Source organism: Pogona vitticeps, chromosome 2 (assembly GCF_051106095.1).
Source record: "Pogona vitticeps strain Pit_001003342236 chromosome 2, PviZW2.1, whole genome shotgun sequence".
NCBI classification, from domain to species: domain Eukaryota; kingdom Metazoa; phylum Chordata; class Lepidosauria; order Squamata; family Agamidae; genus Pogona; species Pogona vitticeps.
The window spans coordinates 137,281,408-137,304,350 of NC_135784.1; the positions used below are offsets into that span (position 1 = coordinate 137,281,408).

Below are 22,943 nucleotides of genomic sequence, written 5' to 3' on the forward strand. Positions count from 1 at the left end.
TTTACTGCCTGTGGGGATGGAAGTGGGAAGGTCCACAGGGCCAGCAACTGCATGGCCCCAAGGCTCCTATGCTACCATCTGCTTTCCATCTCAGTAGAGTCTATGGAGTAGACCACAGTCAACAAACCACACCAGTGCTTGTTGGCTATGTATTTACTCTGGCATGCACTATATGACAGTGTTCTATATGTACAATTTCACTCTTGGAAGGGCTGTAAAACTGGCCAGCGCTGCTGAACTTCAAAACGGGTTTTGAATTTATTTTTTTAAGATTGAGAAGAGCCCCTATATGAACTGTGAACAACAAAAACGGGCAATTTAGTGTGTTGGTGTTATCCCACCTCAACTTCCCAATGGAATAATATGAGGGATTTATGTGCCCCTCTGGGTCTGTTGGACTCGTTCCCATCTGCCCTAAGCAGAACAGCCAGTGGCGAGGAATGCTGGGAGGTGCAGTTCAACAGCATGAATGGAGCCACATGTTCTGCATACCTCCTGTAGAGCACTGGTTCTTAACCTTGGGTTACTCAGGAGTTTTGGACTGCAACTCCCAGAAGTCTTCACCACCATCTGTGCTGGCTGGGGTTTCTGGGAGTTGCAGTTCAAAAACATCCGAGTAACAAAGGTTAAGAACCACTGCTGTAGAGCATCCTCCCACAAGCCTGTTCCTCCAATTGCAGATGATGGGTGACTGAGGTTGCAAGCCAATATATTTGGAGGGGATGACTTGTGGGAAGGCTGTTTCAAACTGGAGATGCTTTACCCCCCCCCCCCCCGCTCTTATTAATTAGACTGGTATTTTCCTTGTTAACTAAGTTTACTGTTTGGGATGTTGCAATAATGGGATTTAAACACATGCAAACAGTCCAAAAGGTGTCCTGCAACTGAATTTATAGTTGATACATTTATTTCCCACAAAGCCTCAAAACAGGATGTTAGCAGGCAGAATAAACAGGCTGGGGCACCTTCTGCTGAAATGCCTTTCAAGCAGTCTTATGTAGCCTGTAGTTGACATCACCACTGCAAAGTTTCGTTTTACTGAAACAAGGACAAACTGTATCCAGTTATGTGAAAGACTCAGAAATTATAATGCATGCATATAATGCAAAATCCTTTGAGCATCCTTGAACATCATAACATCTCAAGCACGTCACTGTCAAGTTGAAATATCTAAATCCACCTCTCCTTGGATTGGGTCTAACACCCACTCCAAGAACAGACTTATGGAGAGGTTAGCCTGAAACCTCCTCCTCCTCCTCTAAACAAAAACAGCACTGCCATTCCCTTTTGGAAAACAATTTTTATTTCATTAGAGATGCCCAGAACATATCTCAAGTGTATTTACTCGGGAGGATGCTCCGCGAACTCCTTCACTGCCGAACATCAGCCAGCGACAGCAGATAAACTGAGCAAAAGTCATACAGAACAACAGTGGAATGACCCATGCTAGATTTGGGGATCCACCGAAGCGGTTCCTTGTGGTCATCCTGGAGACATAAAGGCTCAGAGCATGTCGACCAACTTGAAACTCCCCACCTCGTTTTTGGGAACTACATTGACAAAAGTCTTATACAGCACAGCTCCTCTAGGTAAGTTGCAGATCACTTCCGAGCTTTGCCTACTAAGGGGATGTGGCACATACACTTCCTTGGTGAATCTCACAACCCCATCTTCCAGCGCATACAGACAGTTATTTCGGCCAATTCCCACCTGTTAAAGGAAAACAAAAGAGCAGTTAGAAAAGTAGCATCGAGGGCAGAGTACACACAATGTCCAAGAGTTAATGTCAGCCCTCTGATCAGTGCACAGGTACCTCAACCCAAGGCTGCAACTAGTTTGATAGCCATGAGGAGTTTGCTCACAAGGACACGACAGACGGGCAATGATAGCACACAATGCCATCCCTTCATCCGCCTTAATCACCATATAAAACCATACTGGTAAATGAGCATTACTGAACTAGTGGTGTTCATCTTTTCTGTTCACTATTCCTGTCAGATCATCTCTCCATTTCTCCTCTATCTGGGTCATAATTGATGACCAATCTGCTGACTAACAATATGTCTTATAATGGAAGGATGGGCAGAACATAGCTTCTTGTGGTTTACACTGTTCACTAGCAGCAAAAACAGAAGACTTCTCTTTCCACCACTTCCGTTAGGCTGCTGGAACCCTGGTTATAGCTACCCGATTACAGTAGTGTCCCGCATAGCGACGTTAATCCGTTCCGGATTAATCGTCGCTATCCAGGAACATCGCGATGCGGGGGGGGGAACCCCATAGAAACTCATTAAACTTCGTTTAATGCGTTCCTATGGGGCGAAAACTCACTGTTCTGCGAAGATCCTCCATAGCGCCACCATTTTCGCCGCCTCGGTAAGCGAGGAAATCGCGCGAAAATGGTTGCGGCGGCCATTTGGGGCACCCAGCGGCCATTTTGGAACCACTGATCAGCTGTTCCGCAAACATCGCAATGCAAAGATCGGTAAGCGAAACGCTTACCGATCATCGCAATGCGATGTTTAGGCTATTAAAACATTGCAATGCGATCGCATTGACGATCCCAAAAAATAGATCGCTATGCGGATTCGTTGTTAAACAATGCACTCGTTATGCGAGGCACCACTGTATTTTGGTATACAGAGGTGATCCCAGTGTCTGTGGCCCATGGAGTGCAGCAGGTAATGGGTTCTACCCGTGACCCACCATTCTGCACCTTGCTCTAATTGGGGCATTTCAGGGTTACAGGAAATGTATTGAAAAACTAGCAGGAAACAAAAGAACAAATGTTAGAGAATATGGCCCAGGAGTTAGAACAAAGTGGTAGAATGACAGAGAATTCTGTGAAATTACAAATTTGTATTCGCGAAGGCTTTCTCGGCCAGGATCTAATGGTTGTTGTGGGTTTTTCGGGGTCTTTGGCCGTGTTCTGAAGGTTGTTCTTCCAGTCTCTGTGGCTGGCATCTTCAGACAACAACCCGAAAAACCCACAACAACCAAATTACCAATTTGTTTATTGTAACTACATGCTTCAGGAAACTGAACAGATGACTGTACTCATGGACATCACCAGATCCCCGATATAAAAATCAAATAGACACAGAAAAATTAAGCATAGATGCTTTTCCACTGTGCTCTTTAACAGCATGAGCCACCTTGGGTCCCCTTATCAGAAGAATGGTGGCCTATAAATAAAACAAATAAATGAAATAAATAAATATTCTGTCTGCCACAACAAAACCAAGGGCAGATTGTAGTACTAACCACAAATTGTTAATATCAAAAATTAGAATAAAGCTGAAAAAGAACACTAAAAGAATCACAGTGCCAAAACTTTATGATCACATGAAGAACAGATATGCATTTCTAAATTCAATTGTAAACCAGAAGAACTGTAAATCCAAACCAGATATATTGTTATGGAGAAATGCAAAAAAGGACTATTTGTGTAGTAAAAAGAAAAAAATTAAATTATTAAGGACAATCAAGAAGCAAAAAGTAAAGGTGGCACTAGTAAGGCCAGAATTTAGAATGCCACTTTTAAACAACTATCACAACAACAAGACACAAAGATTATTACAATGACCAATGCCAAGAAACAGAACAACAATAGTGAAAAAGCGAGTTCTCTACCGTAAGAGGCAAGAAATCAAAGGGAAATTGAAACCTAGGTGAAGAATGATAGAACTTCTGACAACTACAGAGATTGAATCTGTAACGAAAAATCCTAACAAGAATGTGTCAACAAATAAGGAAGACAAAACATGAAATTTTTAATATACAGTGGTGCCCCGTATAGCGAGGTTAATCCGTTCCGGATTAACCCTCGCTATACGGAATCATCGCTAAACGGGTAGGGGAAAGGTATTGGAACGCATTAAACTTCGTTTAATGCGTTCCAATACCTTCGTTACTTACCCGTTCAGCGAGGATTCCAGGTGCTGGCAGCCATTTTCGCGCCTTCGCTAAGCGAGGGCAGGGCGCGAAAACGGCTGCCGGCAGCCATTTCTGGGCTTCCGGCGGCCATTCTGGAACCGCCGATCAGCTGTTCGGCGGCTCCAAAATGGCCGCCGCAATACCCAATCTTCACAATGCGGGTTTTCCCCATTGCGAAGATCGGGTATGTTTCCGTATAGCGATCCCGAAAAAGGGATCGCTATACGGAAACATCGCTATACGGTGCACTCGTTAAGCAAGGCACCACTGTATATATTACAGTCCCCAAAGCGTGAGATGTCAAGGAGTGTGGCAAATACAGGACTGTTGTACCAATCTCCTATGCAAGCAAGATGTTGCAACAAAAACATTTAATTTTATATGGAGTGAGAAATGTTTGATGTTCAAGTTGGATTTCAAAAAGAAAAGGGCACTAGAGATCAAGTTGCAGATATATACTGGCTACTGGAGTGCACCATAGAATTCCAGAAGATCACTGTTCTTTAAGATTCCTAAAGGAACCTGCAGGCTTGAGTTGCAGGGCTGTTGAGGACAGGGCATTTTGGCGATCACTCATTCATGGGGTTGCCATAAATCAAGGGTGACTACAGCACATAACAACAACAAGTTGGATGTCTGTATCTCCCAATTGGGACGTGATGGCGCTGTGGTTTAACCCCCAGAAGACTCTTTGCTGCAAGGTCAGAAGACCAGCAGTTGTAAGATCAAATCCACGCGACGGAGTGAGCTCCCATCGCTTGTTCCAGCTCCTGCCAACCTAACAGTTCGAAAGCATGTACAGTATATGTGAGTAGATAAATAGGTACCACGTTGGTGGGAAGGTAACCGCGTTCCGTGTCTAGTCGCGCTGGCCACGTGACCACAGAAACTGCCTATGGACAAATGCTGGCTCTACAGCTTGGAGATGGGGATGAGCACTGCACCCTAGAGTCGGACACGACTGGACTAAATGTCAAGGGGAACCTTTACCTTTACTTATCTCCCAATTACATGGTAACTGTGAAGACTGCTTGTAGGCTGAAATCCTGTTCCTTACTAATCTAATATGTTGCACTAGAGTAGCCCCATCAAAACAGTGTGGATTGGATGAGTCAACTTCTACATAAATTCCACTGATTCAAATGGGCCTACTTTAGTTGCAACTTACTTTAGCATAGTAAGTCACAATTAGAATCGGTCCATTTGAAACAGAACTTAATGGAGGGCTCGGTGTGTGCGCGCATGCGCACACACACACACAATTTGATGAGCCTACTGCAGCGCAACTTACTACATTAAGCAAGATTTCAGCCAAAAATTTCCTGCTCCAGGTCAGTGCAACTATTGCTCCAATCCACTTCTGATCTGAGTTTGTGCGCTCTTTCCAATATACCCTTATACTATTCAGATGCACGAAACTGAAGAAAACTCCCTGAAGCCAAATTCCATTTAATCCATGGCTGTGCAGCTTTTCTTTCTGATGCAGGTGCTGCTCAGTTATAACAAGGAAACACCCAAATGCCGTGTTCTTAAGTCTTTTTGAAGTAGGCAAGCAGATAACCACTGAAGAACATGCACAGTTTTGGGGCATGCTAAATTCAGTGTGTCAACCCTTGTCAGTGCCTTTTTCCATTAAATCTAAACAAATTATATAGGGAAAGTTTGCTGGGGTATAAAAGTATAGCAAGATATATATGATAAGGAAAGTAATTTCTATGCAAAGTTTTATTTGAAAATAATATTTTAAGCACACTGTGTGCCTTCTCCCCACTTTGTATATCTTTATTCAAATATTTATGGACTGTTAGGACATTAAATTTTTTGTTTAGCAAATATAAGACAAACAATCTAACCTAGATCATATTCTATTTTGAATATTAGAACACTTTCCAGAAAATTCTCCCATGCAAAATTTCTCCAGAAAACTTGTGGCATTGTCTGTTGAGAATACCGAAGTGACTTACATGAGCGCCTGGGTGCCAGCGGATCAGTCTTTGTGTCGCCAGTATGTTTCCCGCATGAACAAACTCTCCTGCAAAAACGATGGACCAAATCAGGGACATCAAAAACCAGCTAACCTTTCCTTATGGTTGCAAGCAAGCTCAATATGGTTTGCCCCACAGAGAAAAAAAATAAGCCTTCTGCATCATTCTTCTTTATGAAGTAGTACCCACTGCAGATGACTCAAAATTATGCCAATTAGGAAGTAATTTTTTTGATGTTTAAAATGACAGACCAGAGACTCACACACAGAACCCATTCCCTCTTGATTTCACATCCTGGCTGCATGTGGTTGCACAGCACAAAGAAAAGGTACTCTGCACATGCCCATAAGTATTTTCTTTTTCACATCTTCCCAGGCCAAGCCTAGCCTATTCATTTTGTTTTCATGACTTGCAACCCAATTCATTGAATATCCTCTGACAATGTAGAATGTGATGCAGGGCAGGAACCAAATATTTTTACTTAATATTCCAAGACGGAAATGAGTCAAATGCCTGACAGCAAATATCCAGAATCCAAATCAGAATAATTCAATGTGTTCTTGCTATTTAATTTACAAGCCAGAAGCCTGGAGAAACCTTAGGAGGTTTCTTAGGAGGAAGGGGTCATTTTTTTGTTCTCCCTCAAAGCAACCGGGAATGATGAATAAATGGTCACATGGAAACCAGTGGAAGCAACCACGTGCTACAGATGGCAGGGGGAGTAAGGACTACAGCATGGAAATATTTTATATGTATGGAGATCTGGGCCTAGTTAAGCAACACGCTTCCCATTCAGTAGGATTGCATGGGAGGGACTTGTCTGCCTCACCACATTGTGTCAAAAAGCACAGACACGTCTACAAAGCAAGTATTAACAGTCTTCCCTAACTTGCTTCCGCCACTCTCATCACCATCAAATGTAGGTCATGGGCCTACATTACCGTTTCTAACATTTGTTCCTACTGTGTTGCTACTAAGAAGGGCTTGGGTTTGTTTTTTGTTTTTGTTTTTTGGTTTTGTTTGTTTTTGGTTCACCTTTCTCTGTGAAACACGGTTCATAACCAGCCCACAGCAGCCCTGTATGCTCATCTCTGTGATCATCTGGCTAAAAGGTCGGGGGGGGGGAACACTTTTGTGATGCTGTTGGCAGTCATGAAGGGAGAACAGCCTCTTTCAGGATTTCTGCATGTGGAGAAGTGAAATCTTCTCCTAATCTCCTCCATGATCTTTCAGCTTTGCCTCTACCACAACCATTGGTCACACCCTTCTCTCTGATACACTGTAAACCTGGGTCCTCTTGAGGAGAAAGACAGAGTATAAATAATTTAAATGGGTCTGTTTTGGCTGCCCACCTTGCTGCACGCACCCACCGAGTTTGCTAAAAGAGAGAGCTGATGACATCAAATAGGCCAAATATATAAACCTTACAGAACAATGTGTTATGCAATTTATCATGCCTCCCTTTCCTTGAGCTAATTGAGGCTCTCCCTTCTGGGCAACTGGTTTGAATTAGACATCCTTCACTAATCAAGGAATCCTGCAGGTTATTAACTTGGTCCTGTGACTTGTTGGCCATTCTCGTAAGAGTCACCCATAATATCCAACTTCTTGGAAAAAGCCTGCATGTTATAACCAAGGTGTGAGCTAGGACACACTTGCATGAGACTGAGTGACCTACCGTCATGTTTTTTGAGCCCAGAATGTCTTGCAGCTCTTCTCCGAGGATTATTTAGGGATTTCTTTCCACGATTACTGGCTACAAACCTCACTGCAACTGCATTCAGCACGGGAACAGGCAAAACTGTGTTAGAAAGAAACAGAGGGAGATATAAAACTGTTCAGAACTGACATATTTAAACTGGGAAAAGATAGTCTCAGACCAAAAAGAAAAAGTTCAATCATCAAAGATGTAATGAAGAGCATAAGTTATGAGCTGGCAGTACTCAGTTCAAAACTTAACTTTGCTGCGAGCCCAAATAACTGCTTTTGCAATTGCCTCTCAATACAAGCAGCTTTTTTTCTTTAGAAAATGCAGAATTGCTTACTCTTATATTTACAAAGCGAGTAGGAGAGTTGTTTCTTTGGTGCAAAATGAAATCATTTCCATGGGGCACAAGAGAACACCACACCACTCTTCAAGGAGGTTCTCAGATAACCATCTGAAGACTTACCAAAGGCAGCCCAGCTGGCAATAAGAAAAAATTTAAAAGCTGCATAACTTTTTTAGAATACAAAAGGCAAGCTGCTTTCAAAATCTCCTGTTTGCTTCATCACACAAAATGTTATAAAAAGCAGGAAGGAGAAAAATGACATGACACTGAAGTCATGCTGCCTATTTAGCTATTTGAACAGTCAGTGATTTGGTGGCTTCTGACTTGGGATGCTCATCTTCCAGCACCATCTTTTGCTTCCTGTTGGATTGCTTTGCCATAGGGTTGTTAAGGTGTCAAATATTCAGAAACGGTTCTTCAGTGCCCTCTGCACAGTACTAGTAACAGTCAGCTTGAGCGTCACTGCTGCCATCTCTAAGAGATCCTCCACCAGCAGCTGCCCCTCAAGAACTCCTTCGGTCTCCAGCCACTGTGGAACTCTCCATTCCCTTCTCCTGGTGTGCCTCGTTTTCTAAAGATGCTGAATGCATTTTAGACCAGGAGCAGACTTCAGAGCAATGCAGTCATTTAAGACCTAGTTAATGTTGTTGAGAGGCGGTCTTTTCCATGTTTTGTAAAAGCCGGTTTTAAAAGAATCCCATTCTTAAATCCAGGCTCCAAGGCCAGAAAACTAATTTGCATCATCTCGGAGGCGAGAGCCGCTCCTGCTGTTACACATTCAGACGTTCACATTCCTTCGGAATATTCCTTCTCGAGTCAGCAGGTCTCTCTGGGGTCTCTTTCTGGTGCCACCGCTTCAACTACCCTCCGGAAGGTTTTCGCTCTCCAACCGACCTACTCAACCCCCCCCCCCCCCAACTCCGCTTTCCGGCCTTACTGCCTGGCTCCAATTCGGAGCAGGCCCGCTTGCCTCCGCCTATAAAACCCATTACAGCTGGGTGGACGTGCTTCCCCACTAAGCGCCCAGAGGACCGAAGCAGCCAATTTGAAAGGCGAGAGAGAAGCGACTGCTCGGGATTCATTAGCGGGGAGAACGTTCCACCTCCTCCTTCATTCCTATCACGGCTCAGCCATCATCATCCGCACACACACACGCACCCCCAAAGGGGTCACTCTCTCTACGCACACACCCGCACACGCACACCCCGGGGCCACCCCGACTTACGGCTCCCGCCGGCCGCTCCCGGTAAAGGGAAAAGCCGCGCAACGAGCGCCGCCGCCGCCGCCATTCAGCCTCCCGCTCGCCTCGGCAAAGGCCGCCTCCCTCCTAGTCCGCCTGCAGGAAGCTTCCGGATCCGGAGAGGGGGAGGCCGCGGCGGCGGATATGAAATGGTGGCCGCTGGTCTCGGAAACGTTTGTGTCGGAGAAAAGCGGCCGAAGCGAGGAGCGGGCGGTTCATATTTGAGGCGGTGGGTCTTGCTCAAGCCTGGGCGAAAGCCTTCCTTGTTCCCAGGGGGCGGCCATGAATTGCCCTTGGGATTCCTGGCACTGGAGTGCTAGGAATGGCACTTCGTGTAAGCTCAGAGGAAGCCTCTTCTTTCTGTCCAGGTCCCGCGGTTTTCTTGTACACGATAGTCCGAGCTCGCTTCTGTGGCTGCTTCGTCTCACCCGCTTTCGGCCTTCGTGTCAGCGCTTGCAATATACATTAGGGGGAAAAGCTTGAAAATGAAATGAGTTCTACTTCGTTTATTTTCAACAATAAGTGAATTGTGCTGTGTGTATTATGGGGGGGGGGAAGAGTGACAGCTCCGAGTAGGGGGCACCCCTTTGAAATTTTGGGGAAGTCGTTCCCATGTCCCAATTCACAAGTCATCCATGGCCATTGGGATTTTAAAAGAGAATATTCCAGTAGAAAAATCTAAGATACTTGCCTGTAATATGAGTTAATTAACTCAATATGGTTAACCCATATTGCAAGTAAGTCTTCTATATTTTTGGGGAGTGGTGGGAAGTGAAATACAGTATATACACTAGTTCGTTATCTAAAGCAATGTATTTTCAAATGGCACAAAGTGGGTAATTTATCAGTGAGGTATAGAATTGTCTTACTGTATTTTGTATATTTGATTTTACAGAGCAGTTCTGTGCAGATTTATTCAGAGCAGTCATACATATTTTATAGATACTAAGAAGCAAAACCCACTCTGATTAGTTGTCAATATTCCTAGGTAAGTGTGCATAGATTATAGTCTAAAGGTGTGCACATGTTTTCTGGTGCAGTCTTGTACATCTCAAGAAATATGCCCTGGAGTTCAAATGAGATTTACTCCCAGGTACATGTATATAGGCATTCGGGACCAGTACTATCCAAGCATGTATGCATTAGGGCAATGAAGAAATGCATCACAGATTTACATGCCATGGGTTTTTACGGTATACTCAGGAATCATCAGCCAGAATCCAGTAGAAATTTGCACCAGCATAACTCCATCACCGTAAATGTCAGTTCTGAATTGCTACTAGTAAAGAAATTGGCTTAGGTATTTGCTGTGGCATGCCAGATTAGCAAATACCTATGCCAGTTTCTTAATTTGCAGCTGAGATATATGAGGATGATGTGTCTAAATCTTTCTTTTTTGTGAGGTCTTTTGATGATCTGTTGCTGGCTCTTCCCACACCCCGGCCACTTTTTTAAGTACTGTAATTATGTGGCTTGATTGTATAGTACAGTAGAAGATATTACATTGAATTCCTCTTGAGAACAGTTTGGCCTAAAAGGAGGTTTGTGAATAATTTAAATAAATAAAATGAATAACGTAACTTAAAATAAGCATTAAAAAGATAGTGGTGACTGTACGGGAGGTTCCGTGGTGAATGATGACGGGAAGTTCTGTAGGAATTAGATATAGGTGATGCTGTGTGGTTTCTCCTGCTGCCTTTTGAAGTTGACACAGTGACCATAAAGCATAATAGCTGCTGTTTTTGGTTCTGTTCCATAGATACTGTCTTACCTTCATGAGCCCTACTTGAGAAGTGGGACCTCAACACCATGTTCCCAGAGCTGGATGAGAGTGATGGTGAAGAGCTACCAGCCTTCCATAGTCTAATCAAACAGCCTCCTGAAGAGGGTGGAGTGGTTGTGCTCTGCAACTCAGACTCTGAGGGTTCCTCCATTTCTTCTCCTGCATGGAAAAAGCCTCGAGGGGCTCAGGATTCAACTGAGGCGGCCCCTGGTAGAAAGGTGGTGGTGCTACTCAGCAGCGAAAGTGAGGAGGAGGAAATCATCCCTTTGGTGGAAAGGCTTAAGAAGAAGCTTCCAGCCACCCAACCATCTGTAGCTGGTACTTCGTTTACTAGAATCCAAGAACAGCGCTCCCAAGACTCCGCTGGAGGCAGCAAGGTGTCTTCCAGTAATGAGGAAGCAGCCCCCGGTGGCTTACAGCCGTCACTCCCCAGGGGCCCGGAGGCTCAGAGAAGAGCTGCGCCCGGAACATGGGAGTTGTCAGAGAGTGATGAGGACCTGCCTTCATGGGAACCCACAAAGCAAGCTTTGGACCAACCTTCAGTTTGTCTCTCTGACTGCCCAGTGCAAAATGTCACCCATCAGGTGACGCAGATCAGCCTGAAACCCTTCCCTGTTCAGACAAATGCAAAACGGAGCCAAGAAGAGCTTGAGCAAGCTCGCCAGGCTGCCCTGCAGAGGAGGAAAGACCGAGATGCCCAGAAGGCATTGCAGGAGCAGGAAAGAGAGAGGAGGAAGGTTCTGGCCAACCGGCAGAAGGCCCAGAGACCAGAGGAATGTCTGAAACACATTCAAGTGGTGCTGGATCCAGGTACTGTCCCAATACTCACTGCTTTGCTAGGCAGTTAATTGTCCACCACCTCTATGGGGTTTTGACCTCTCTTCCCCTCTTAGGTCTTCTCCAGGTCGAAGGTGGTGGACAGGTGCTTAGTGCTCTACAGGCCATGGAATGTAGCTGTGTGATTGAGACCCAGGCTGTCCCCTTCAGTATCACCTGGCGAAGGAAAACTGGACTTGCTCAGGTATGAGAGTGTGTTTCCAGAAAGACGTTTCTTTCACCTTTTGTCTCAGCTAATAATGATGCAGTGGCATGATAAGGGTTTTCTGATAAAATTTTGAATTAGAATTTTTTGGGGGTATTTGTGGCATTTTCCATTTCCTTAAGTAAAGTATGGTCTGGTTTATCTAATGTAGGGGTGACTACTTGGGCCTTGAGTCTGTTCTGGGGACAGGCTTGTTTGCTCCTTTTGCCAGCAATCAGATGATGCCATTGCTGGAACAAACTGCTTTCTCCCCAGAGCATTTGCACCTGCTCCTTTCTTGCTGTCTGTCAGGAGCTAGTATTTTTAAGGTGTGGATAGGATTGTTCCATTTTGGTTTGACTCCAGCACTGATCATTGGTATTGAACTAAAGTGGTGTCCTGGCTGTCTCCCTTTAAAGAGAAAAGATTCTCAAGATCATTAAGCAGCTGCCTGACTGCCCCTTTGGAGAAATTCGAAGCTTTCCCTTTAAATTTGTGCAATCTTACTGACCCTATTTAGCCTTCACCAAGTGAGCCCTCTAGCCAAGCCCTTATTTAGCAAACAAAACTTTTAAATGTCCCACCATCCTGGAAATATTTGAACTAAAGACATTTAATTAGAGGGAAAGACCCCCTTTGTGTCTTTTAAATATCACATTCAAAGCTTTATACAGTATCAGAATGATTTTTAATAGAATGCTTCAAGCATATACTTCCCCTTAATGCCATCTTTCTGCTTAAGAAAACAGGCATTCTTAGTTCTTATGTTATTAGTGTACCCCTGGAAAACATTAATTACTGTACAACAACTCAAACTGCCTTAATTGCCTATGCTATACTAGCATACATCTAGTCAATTTCATGAAACAATGATGTTAAACAAATGGAGAATGTGACCTTAAAATAGTCAGCATTACTGATGGAGCAGCTAGTTGGTGGTGGATTGTCCCTGTGGCAGTTTCATTGTTCTAAAATAAGAAAATCCCCCTCCCATCTTTTATCACAGACATTGAACAACCACCCCAAAATTCCACAGGTTACTTGAGCAAGTTTCTTGAACATTGGCCTTTCCTCATTTACAAAAGCCTTGTGGAATGAATGATTTTTCAAAGAACAGATTTTGTGACATCTTTTTCGTACTAGGTAAATATATTTGAACAGGAACAATGTGACCTTTCAAATATTGCTGTACCAAATATCTCATTTAGTTATGCTGGTGATAGCTGATGAGAGTTGCCTTGCAGCGATCTCTGTAGGGCCACATGTTCTCCAATCGCTGCGGTAAAGGGCATGGATCATTATGTCTTCTTAAGCTTCTTTAGGCAGCTGATTATAGATCTTCAGGGCCTTCCCAAGCTGGGTCACCAGTACTGCCATCATGTTGCGTACGGATTTTTCCTATGTTTGCAAAACCATTGGAAATGTTAATGCCAACATAAAGTAGATCCTGCAGCCATCCTGTTGGGCATGGTTTGTTTAGCTTCATGTCAAAACTCTGTAGGATGAGATCCATTCCACTTGCCTTCTTGGGGATTGTTTCTACTTAAAAAATTTGGTTTTCCCTGTTCACCTCGGGCCCTGGGGAATTTATGGTGCCAATGACTCTGGCATTCAGTAGCCAGAGTCATTGTTGCTGTATTCTCCTTCCTCTTGTGTTAAACTTGTTTTTGTGTATGAAGGTTGAAGGTGGTGACTTGATGGAAGAACCCAGCATTCTAGTTCTGGTGCTGCTAGAAGACTTTGTCACCATGATTCGTAACAGTAAACAGGTATGGTTGTGTTAATTCTGGCACTTAGCCACTGTTTGGCTTTTTGTGTAAACCTTACCACCACTAAAACCCATTTATTTATTTATTTATTTATTTATTTATTTATTTATTTATTTATTTATTTATTTATTCATTCATTCATTCATTCATTCATTCATTCATTTAACTTAAAAGGTAGGGCCAGTGTCTGGTTGTGTTCCTCCCTGTGTGCTAGGACTTGTTGCACACACATGGTTGTGTCTTCTCTGCTTCTTGCACAAGGGAGAATCAGCAAATCTCTTGCACAAGCAGAAGGGCCCTTTGTGCCAAAACAAGGAGATCTTCAGATTGTGCAGCTTCAAAGTGGAGATCAGAGAAACCAATCGGAAGCACTGCAGGCCTGGAGCTGTGTTATGTTCCACGTTTGGAAACAGGATTCTGGCTAAGATCGGAATCAAGGTTTATATTTTACACATTGATATTCTTGTTGTACAAAACATCATGTTAGTAATAATTTGTCAGTGCTAATAAGGACTTTCACATGCTGTGCATGCTTCATTTAATTCTGAGAAGCTGGTGAATACACAGACATTGAAAGGTCACAAGTTTGTGTGAGTATATTTGAAAGTTATGTATTCAGTTTGTGCATAGTGAATTAAATGCTGTGGATGTTTGCTTTGGCCTAAGAAAATCTATAAGTGTTGCTTTCCGATGTGTGTCTTCTTTTTCCAGGTTGGCATGGAAGGACCCGTGGAGACTTTGCAGAGTTTTGTTGCTAATATCATGAAGAAAGCCCCGGGGAAAACTCTGGCACTTGCTGTTGTAGAACTAGAAAAATATTTCAGGTGGGAATGTTACCTTTTATTTCAAGGAGCTTTGAGAATACTCCTCCTGTACCCCAAAGCAAAACCCTCCTACTTTGAGTGCAAGGTGGCTTCCACTCTTGGCTGTATAGCCCAAGACAGTTTGCTGCCTGATAACAAAGAGCAAGGTCGCATCCCGCTACCTCAGGCAATGCCAGGGGAGGGGTATTTGAAACTTTTTCAGCAGTGGTGATGAAGCAGGCTCCTCCTTTCAGTCTGAGGGATCGTTTAGTCGTGTCTGACTCTTCGTGACCCCATGGACCAGAGCACGCCAGGCCCTCCTATCTTCCACTGCCTCCCGGAGTCTGGTCAAATTCATGTTGGTTGCTTCGATGACAGTGTCCAACCATCTCATCCTCCGTCGTCCCCTTCTCCTCTCGCCCTCACACTTTCCTAACATCAAGGTCTTTTCCAAGGAGTCTTCTCTTCTCATGAGATGGCCAAAGTATTGTCTGAGGGTAGTTGTGGTGATTGGCCTTGTCACTCCTGCCACTCATGCTCAAGAGCTTATTTGCATGAGCCTATGAGAGAGCTGGAGATGTGGAGTCAATTGAAATATGAAGCTTGGCTGAAGGAGGGGCAGTCAGGGATCAGAGAGGAATCAGATAGAAATAGGAGTGAGATAGCAGTGAGATAGGGATCAGTTAGGAACTGGTTAGGAAACTGATGAGGAGATGCAAAAATTGGCTAGAAAGAGAGGTTGGTGATGTGTTTATGAAACTGTAAACAGAGAGAAACAAAGTACAGTAATGAGGGAACTGATAAGCGAAGGCCAATGAACTTTGATCACCTGAAAGATTTCTAATACTGTTTGAAATACTGTTTCATTTTAATAAATACCTTTTGGTTGTTCACAAGACAAATGTCCAGTCATATGTTAATGGTATTGTGGATTCAGATAATCCACTGTTGGCACCAAAAAGGAAATGGCACCTGTGGGCCTTTGTGAGGGAATAATAAACAAAGGACACGGGCTTCGCGACAAGCAGTGGTCTAGCTTAGAAGGGCTACGTACAGTAGACTGTGTGGCACACTCAGCTGTTTTCCTCCCTTGTTTGGTATTTCATCTGGCAGCCCACTCAAGACAATGGAGTGCAGCAGCAGCCTGCAACACATGAGCAGAGCAACACATGCGCACACGTTATGCGTTCTGGTCTGTATCGCTTGGCCTTTCTGTCTGCTTTCTCAGTTAGGTGTTGGCTGTAAGAAGCGGGCCAGGAAGAAGTAAGGGCTTCCAGCAAAGAAATGACGACACATGAGAGTGTAGTGGCTTGGGAAGAGAGGATTTGAGGGAACAATCCAAATGGTCAAGAGAACCAACCACAAGGAAGCGTTGTTTCCCTGAAAGCAAGGACTGCCTGGCTCTAGGGAAAGAAATGGATGGCCCCCAACAAGATTACAACTCGGGGAATATGTTCTCTCAGAATATATGGACAGAATCCCCACTTTGGTTTAAGAGAATTCACTCATGTTTGGTTAGTTTAAAATGTACACCTCTGCTGTTCCTGCTGTGGCAAATCTGGAAGAGCAGGTACTCATCATGACTGTCCCCATAGCCAGGCTTTTCCCAAGAAGAGTCCAAAAACAGTCAGCTGGATTGGGCAATGTCAGCGAATAAGGAGCAAGTCTTTTGCAGAGCTGAGGTATTATGATTGTCTGTTCAGGATCAGATCGCCCTCAAATACTTTGCATTACAACAGGAAGAACAGCAACAATACAGTGTTCTTGAGGAAATCCATTTCTTTCCCACCTATTGGGAAGATTGCAGTTAAGCTCAAGGAGGCCCGAGAGGGGGTGTTAAGAAAGAAGCCATTGTTCCTGCTAGTCAGGAAATCACAGGACTTTGAATCTGTGGGCCTTTGGCTTCACTGCTTCCAAACAAACATGGCTATCAGTCCTTTAAAAGGTTAGGGGGAGACTCCAACTCCCCTTAAGGCAAGGGCCGTTAGTCCCTCTTTCCATGCCCCAGCTAAAGTGAATATGTGGTGGATTGTTTTGTTCAACTTGAACTGTTGTCAGGTAGCCACGGGAAGATGGGGGCTTACCAGGTAGCCAGGACTGTGCTGCCACTGTTTCTTATAAAATGTTCCACTTTACCAACTCCGAAAATACTCTCTGATGAAGAAAGCCATAACGAGCATTGCAGGGACTCCCGTTTCTTACATCTTTTTGTACAGGACTGCCATGCCAGGAAACTGGGATGAGGGTGGCTCTGAACAGTTTGTGAGTGCCACTGCAATCCTTGTGTTGTTCATTTTTTCAGCACACAGCCCTCTCTTGTGAAAGGACCTAAAGCACATGCCGTTAACTGATTCCTTGTCTTTTTTAGTTCCCACAAGCATAAATCTCAGAAGAAACTACCCCAACAAGAACAGAATGGCAGTGAAGCCCAGGAACAGGGCAGACAGCGAAATCCGAGAGGGCCAAAGTCAGTCCGAGAATTGTCCCGAGTAGACGTTGAAGAAGTGAGTGAATTTTGAGGAGTGTGCTGTGCTGGTGTAGTTTGCTAGCTGGCACTGTCAGAATTAAACTTCTCTCTCGGGAAGCAAGGCTAAACTTCTTCTCTTGCCAAGAAGGCAAGTCTCCGTTATCCAAGTGGGCTGATAGCTGTGGCTGTACCATTCATTGTAAGGAAGCTCCTGCAAATAATGTTAAGAGTATTGAATGGAAGGGCACCAGGGAGGGGAAGTATATGGAAGAGGAGAAACTTTGTTGATAGGAGAAGAGTGACCGAACAGAAAAAGAAAAGGGAAAAGCAGAGGAAGGAAACTAAACAGAAGGAGGAAGGGGCAGAATTCAGCAAGACTGTGGAAGCTGAAACTCATTGGTACTTGTCTAAAAGTTCAGTTCTTCATAAGCATTTGTAGTGCAGAGTTTGCATTGCAGGTGTGTAGGATTCTTAGCTACTTGTTAATTTTTAACTGTATTACTTGTTGAAAATTTTAAAAGCAAAAGAATGTGTTCATACTGATATCAAGGGTCCAGTGTCAATTCCATTTTCCCCCATTCATCCTACCTAGAGAATCAAGTTTGATACATCCCACTCAAAAGCATGACAGAAGGTAAATGCCAAGGAAGCCAGCCATGTTTCTGACTTGTTGCTGGTGTGAGGGGGAAAAAACTTATTCCTACCTTTTGGTCCCTATGGTTGTAATTTGAATTGGCTGGAGTTTCTGAATAGTCTTCAAAATGAGCTATGCGTACAGCAAATGTACAGCACATGGCAGTCATCAAATCTGGAAATCATGAAGTTTGAATGCCAGAATCCTGTTGATGGTTTATGTATGCAGAAGGTAAATTGCATAGGTCTTGATGGCAAATTGCCAGCTATCGACATCATGGTGGTTATATTCCTAGACCTGCCTCCAGGAACACAACTGGCACCTCATTGATGAGTGGCAATTTGCTGTCAAGACTTACACAGTTTATCTTGGCAAGCAGTAGGATTCTGGCAGTAAATATTTCCTCCTGGGGTTATTAAGGCCCTATAATAGACGAGTCCCACAGAAGGATCAGGACCAAGCTTTAGTAGAAAAACATACACATCAGATACAGTTGTACAGTTACAAAAGTACAAAAATGTCATTTTTATGATACAGTATATGATCTCCTTTTATTGGTTATATGAATCTCCCGAAAAACAATCATGCCTCTATTTCACTCATAATTGTTTGTGGCAGGATGATTTAGGTTAAAAGTTATATAAATATCTAAGGACATTTTAAATATATAAGTTGTTTTTAAAACTATGTACTGTGCTATGTATGTTATTTGCCCTATTATTTCATCCTTTAATGCATTGTTGTATTTTAAGTAAAAAAGAGGTTGTGTAGACAAAAGGGCCTGGGCCTCACAGATCCATGGTGGGCAGGAACTAAAGTAAGGATTCTCAGTTGCTCTCCCTTGCACTTTTAATCAGGGGAATAACTGATGCTGCACACTTGCACCAAAGTGGTCTGTGGCTCTTTGGGTCATGGCACTGCCTCATCACTGGTTTTTTTATTATTATTATTTTTTTTTTAAAAAAAAATTGCTTTGCAGGCTATGGTGGATCTGCAGCTTCACATGGGTGTCCAAGTTCAAATCCTAGAGAGCTGGAAGGAGTTTGGTGACTTTGCCAGAATGTTTACTAAGGCTGTGGCTGAAACACCATTCAAGTGAGTGAGCAAATCAACTGTTTTGGTTAAGAACTTCTGAAAGCACTTCTTGGCAGATTTACCTTGAGGATATGTGGCTATGAAGCTGCCCACTCTCGAGGGCCGTGCCTTACGTTCAGTGTGTGCGGACTCCATGTGCTTAAAAGAAGCCACTGGCAATGGTGCAGCTGAAAATATTGTAAATAAATAAATAAATAAATAAATAAATAAATAAATAAATAAATAAATAAATAAATAAATTTTTAAAAGCCCTACTAAACAGGGCTTAAGGCCTCCATGCATATTTGCACAATCTTTAAGACACATACTCTTCAAAACTTTTAAAGATCATGTAGCTTAACCTATGGTATGCATTTGGTAACTGGTTTTCTGCTGTAACATGTCAGGCAGCCTGGTTTCTTAAATCAGATGCCGGCTGAAATCTTTTTGAGTAGTTGTGTTGGCATTACTTAATATTACGCAAGCATTGGTTATAGTTGTTCTAAGATGTAGCAGGGCACCACAGGAGCTATACGTTTGTTTCCCCCACCCCCTCACCAGCACTCCTGCTCACCAGCAGGTGTGCATTGCTCTTTCCCTCCCTGCCACACGATCTTCCAGTCCAGTCAGGAGCCTCCTCCAGCAGCTGGCTTCTTTGGATGAGGAGGCGGGGCAGGGAATCCTGCTGTCCTGACTGTGAATGGCAGTCATCTCACATAATCCTTGTTGCCTGGGCAACAATTACAGCTGCCTGACTTTCTGTTATATGACAACATATGGGATTCTGGTCAACGTTGGTGGACTTTTCCAAGTGCTCTAGAAATTTTGCTGTTGTGGGCAAATAGAAACACGCCTTGCACTTTTCTTTTTTCACCTCTGATGTGTCTCAATCTTTTGTAGAAGGGAACGAGACAAAACCAGCTTCTCCTTCTGTTTAGAGGGGGACTGGGTTACGGGCATGAAGGTGGACCGCTCTGGAAAGGGGTTGCTGCAGGTTTGGAAGAAGCAGATTCAGCAATTCAGCCGGGTCATTCTAGAGATGGCCAATGCTATTGTAGCCAAATATCCTTCTCCTCTGCTACTCATGCAGGTAAGATGTTCTGCTGCTACCATCTACTGTATTATGAAGATTTATTGCATTTGTGTATACATGAACCATAAAACTCTCACCACAATTCTCAGATTCTATGCAAGAAAGCATCTGTTCTGCATAGGAATGTCAAAACTTAGAAGTAAATTATTCTGATATTATGGATCTATGTAATTTAAATGTACATAGAGTTCATGGAATAGCCTTCCTGAACTACAAATGATAAATATAATACAGTGTTGAAAATTGCTTGTGTACACACTGCTCAATCCTCTGTGTGTTCAGAAGTAAATCCCACTTCTTTAGCAGGGTTTACTCCAGGTCAAGGCATGTCAGGATGGGCTTTTAGACTTTTAATGGAAGTAGATCCTGATCTACAGGTTCCATATAGTTTCTTTCAATATCACACATGCAGTTCCAGCTTATTCCTTGACAGCTTCCAAAGAAACTATAATGAAGCTAGGGAAAAAACCTAGCTCCCCTTTGACAACGTGTTTTAGGACATGGACAGAAGCAGGTCAAACCACTGTGGAATTTTTATCCATAAGACAAACTTTTGATGGCCTGCGGTATTAAGGATAAAGTTTCATATGGTCCCAATGGGGTATGGAAACACAAATATTAACATGTTATTAATATAACAACTAGGAAGGAATGAGCCAGCAGATCATTTATGAAATTCAAATTCATCGTCAAAGACTACATACGTATGATGAGGGGTTGGCAGTTGCAAGCTATAACATTGTTTAAATTCTACTGAGTATTCCACAAGGGGCATAAAAGATACCACATAGGAACATGGCTTGTTCAGTAACAGATGCACAGTGAGCATCAGCTTGGTCTCATAAGCCTTTTCAATCTATTCTGTCAGGGGTAAGGGAATACTGCTGTGTCAATAACAACAACACAGTGACATTAGTTCTGGAGGGCATGTGGGCAGATTGGAATGTCTGTTTATATAAGGTGGGAATGCCCAGTGTTTTTGGCAAGAGAAATAAATCAGGAGATTGAATCACCACGCTTTCCATTTAAAGCCCAGTGCAGCTTTACCAGGTATCTTTTGGGGCATTAATGAGGCTCTGTTGCACAAAGAACTGTTTACATTCTTACACATTGCAGCTTGTGAGTAGGTTGGAAAGATGGAGGAAACCCGTCCTCAGAAGTTGGTACAAGGATGTCTGGGACCTAACTTTGTCTGAAAGGCTAACTCAGGATGTTATAAAGCACGGAGACTCAAATATTTCTTGACACTGCATGGTTCCCTTTTATTTATTTAATACCCCCAGAGTGACTCTACATGTAAACACGTGCCAAATTTACACCAGACAATTTGGCAGAATCCTTTTGGATGGTTAGGGTGGGCATCAAGGTCCCACTGGGTCCTTTTCTTGTGCTACAGGATTGGCTCTCTGGTCGCAAGGCAACACATCAGATAATCCTTCAGTGGAACCTAGAATGTTAGAATCCTTTTGTTTTTGTACAAGTGTAATATTACCATGAGTTTTCATCTTATTATTGTCTGTTGTGTTAAATGGTTTTAATACTTTTGAAAAATTAAACAAAGAGGTACTATTCTTTCTCCCACCATGTTTTATTATCATCAATGTACCTCACCTGTACTGTTTGTAAGCACTTGCAGTCTTCCCATGATTGTTTTTAAAATCATTATAGTCAGAGTTAGAGAGGAGGTATTCCATTTGCCCCTGAGTTATTTGCATGGTGGCACATAGGCTTATGAGATCTGTACCCTCGCTGGTGTAGACGGAGAGCAGGAAACAAGGGTCCTTCATTAGCAAAGAATGTAAAAGGCTGCATTGTATAACTAGATTACAAGCTTATAGGTATCATCCTCCTTCAACATCACGAAAGTACAGTGGTGCCTCACTTGACGACGATAATTTGTTCCGTTCAAATCGCTGTTAAGCGAAATCCTCATCAAGCGAAATGAAAAAGCCCATTGAAATGCATTGAAAACTGGTTCAATGCGTTCTAGTGGGTGAAATACCTCAGCGTCCAGCAAAGATCTTCCATAGGGCAGCCATTTTCCGGTGCCTGTAATGGGAGGAATCTGTCCTAAAGCGCAGCGGGGAGCCATTTTGAAACCCGGCGATCAGCTGTTTTTGATTGTCGTTAAGCAAAAAATCGGTTCCTGAAGCAGGGAACCAATCATCGTAAAACGGAAAAACCCCATTGAATCATCATATAGTGATCGCAAAAAACTAATTGTCAAGTGAGGCACCACTGTAATATGATTTATTTCAGTGGAAGGCAGATGAATAAATCGGTTCCAGAAGAATTAAAAATTCAACATTGGCCTGAGTATACTGGGCAATTAATGCATAATTAAGTTTTTGCTGAACTAATCTGACTGATCAATATCAACCAGTGTTGTGATAAGTAACATTTCTATCCTTCATTTAGGCCTATGATGCCTGCTCGTCTGAACAGGAACGGCAGAATCTTCTTGCAGAGATACCTGTTCGCCGAGGTGATGGTGTGACTGCATCTACCAGGCGAGTCGGTCCAGACCTCTCCAAACGGATATATTTGCAGATGACTTCACATAATCCTGACCTTTCCCTGGATGTTACTGGTTGACCCAAACTATGTACTAAGTACAAACAAACTGATTTTTTAAAATGTGAATACAACTAAAGAGTTTCTGAAAGTGTATTAACAGTCTGGAGTGTAAAAAAAATCTTTCAACCTTTTTCCATTATCACTGGAGAGATTTTTACATTGTACTATCCATTGCTTCTGCTTGGCTAAAAATGCTTCAAAACCATTGTTTTCCTTTTCATGGTACTACAGTTATTCTGGAAAACTTTTTTTTTTTAAATCTCAAAGGTATCAGCCCACCAGTACAAAACAACATTGTTCATATTTCCTGTGGTGTACAAATTTATAGTGAGCTATGGTTAAAACATAAAAAGGTAAGGCTTGAGCTTGTAATGCACAAATTGCATTATAAGCTGAGGCCTTATCTTTTTACATCTACCCCACACGTCAATAGAGAAATAAGAACAATGTTCTCCACCAGTGTTGCTCTCTGATCATTCAAAGCTAACTTTCTTGAATGATGCTTGACTT

General features: G+C 43.1%; 2 protein-coding genes across 4 annotated transcripts; one reads left to right on the forward strand and one right to left on the reverse strand.

The window, feature by feature from the left end:
• Positions 1-1,280: 1,280 nt before the first annotated feature.
• MRPL27 (mitochondrial ribosomal protein L27) lies at positions 1,281-9,350 on the reverse strand. The gene is made up of 4 exons (XM_020815268.3): positions 9,198-9,350; positions 7,600-7,722; positions 5,901-5,968; positions 1,281-1,710 (listed from the first exon to the last, which is right to left on the reverse strand). Exons 1-4 carry the CDS (start codon positions 9,259-9,261, stop codon positions 1,504-1,506), a joined length of 462 nt encoding a protein of 153 aa, XP_020670927.1. The 5' UTR covers positions 9,262-9,350; the 3' UTR covers positions 1,281-1,503.
• EME1 (essential meiotic structure-specific endonuclease 1) lies at positions 9,296-22,526 on the forward strand. Of its 3 annotated transcripts, none has more exons than XM_072990603.2 (9): positions 9,296-9,441; positions 10,972-11,805; positions 11,889-12,016; positions 13,696-13,785; positions 14,497-14,609; positions 16,957-17,092; positions 18,669-18,784; positions 19,664-19,853; positions 22,275-22,526. In XM_072990603.2, exons 2-9 carry the CDS (start codon positions 11,022-11,024, stop codon positions 22,449-22,451), a joined length of 1,734 nt encoding a protein of 577 aa, XP_072846704.2. In that variant the 5' UTR covers positions 9,296-9,441; positions 10,972-11,021; the 3' UTR covers positions 22,452-22,526. The 3 variants fall into 3 exon arrangements, with proteins under 3 accessions (XP_072846704.2, XP_072846706.2, XP_072846705.2); XM_072990605.2 differs by having other exon boundaries at positions 19,702-19,853; XM_072990604.2 differs by having other exon boundaries at positions 9,420-9,546.
• Positions 22,527-22,943: the final 417 nt, after the last annotated feature.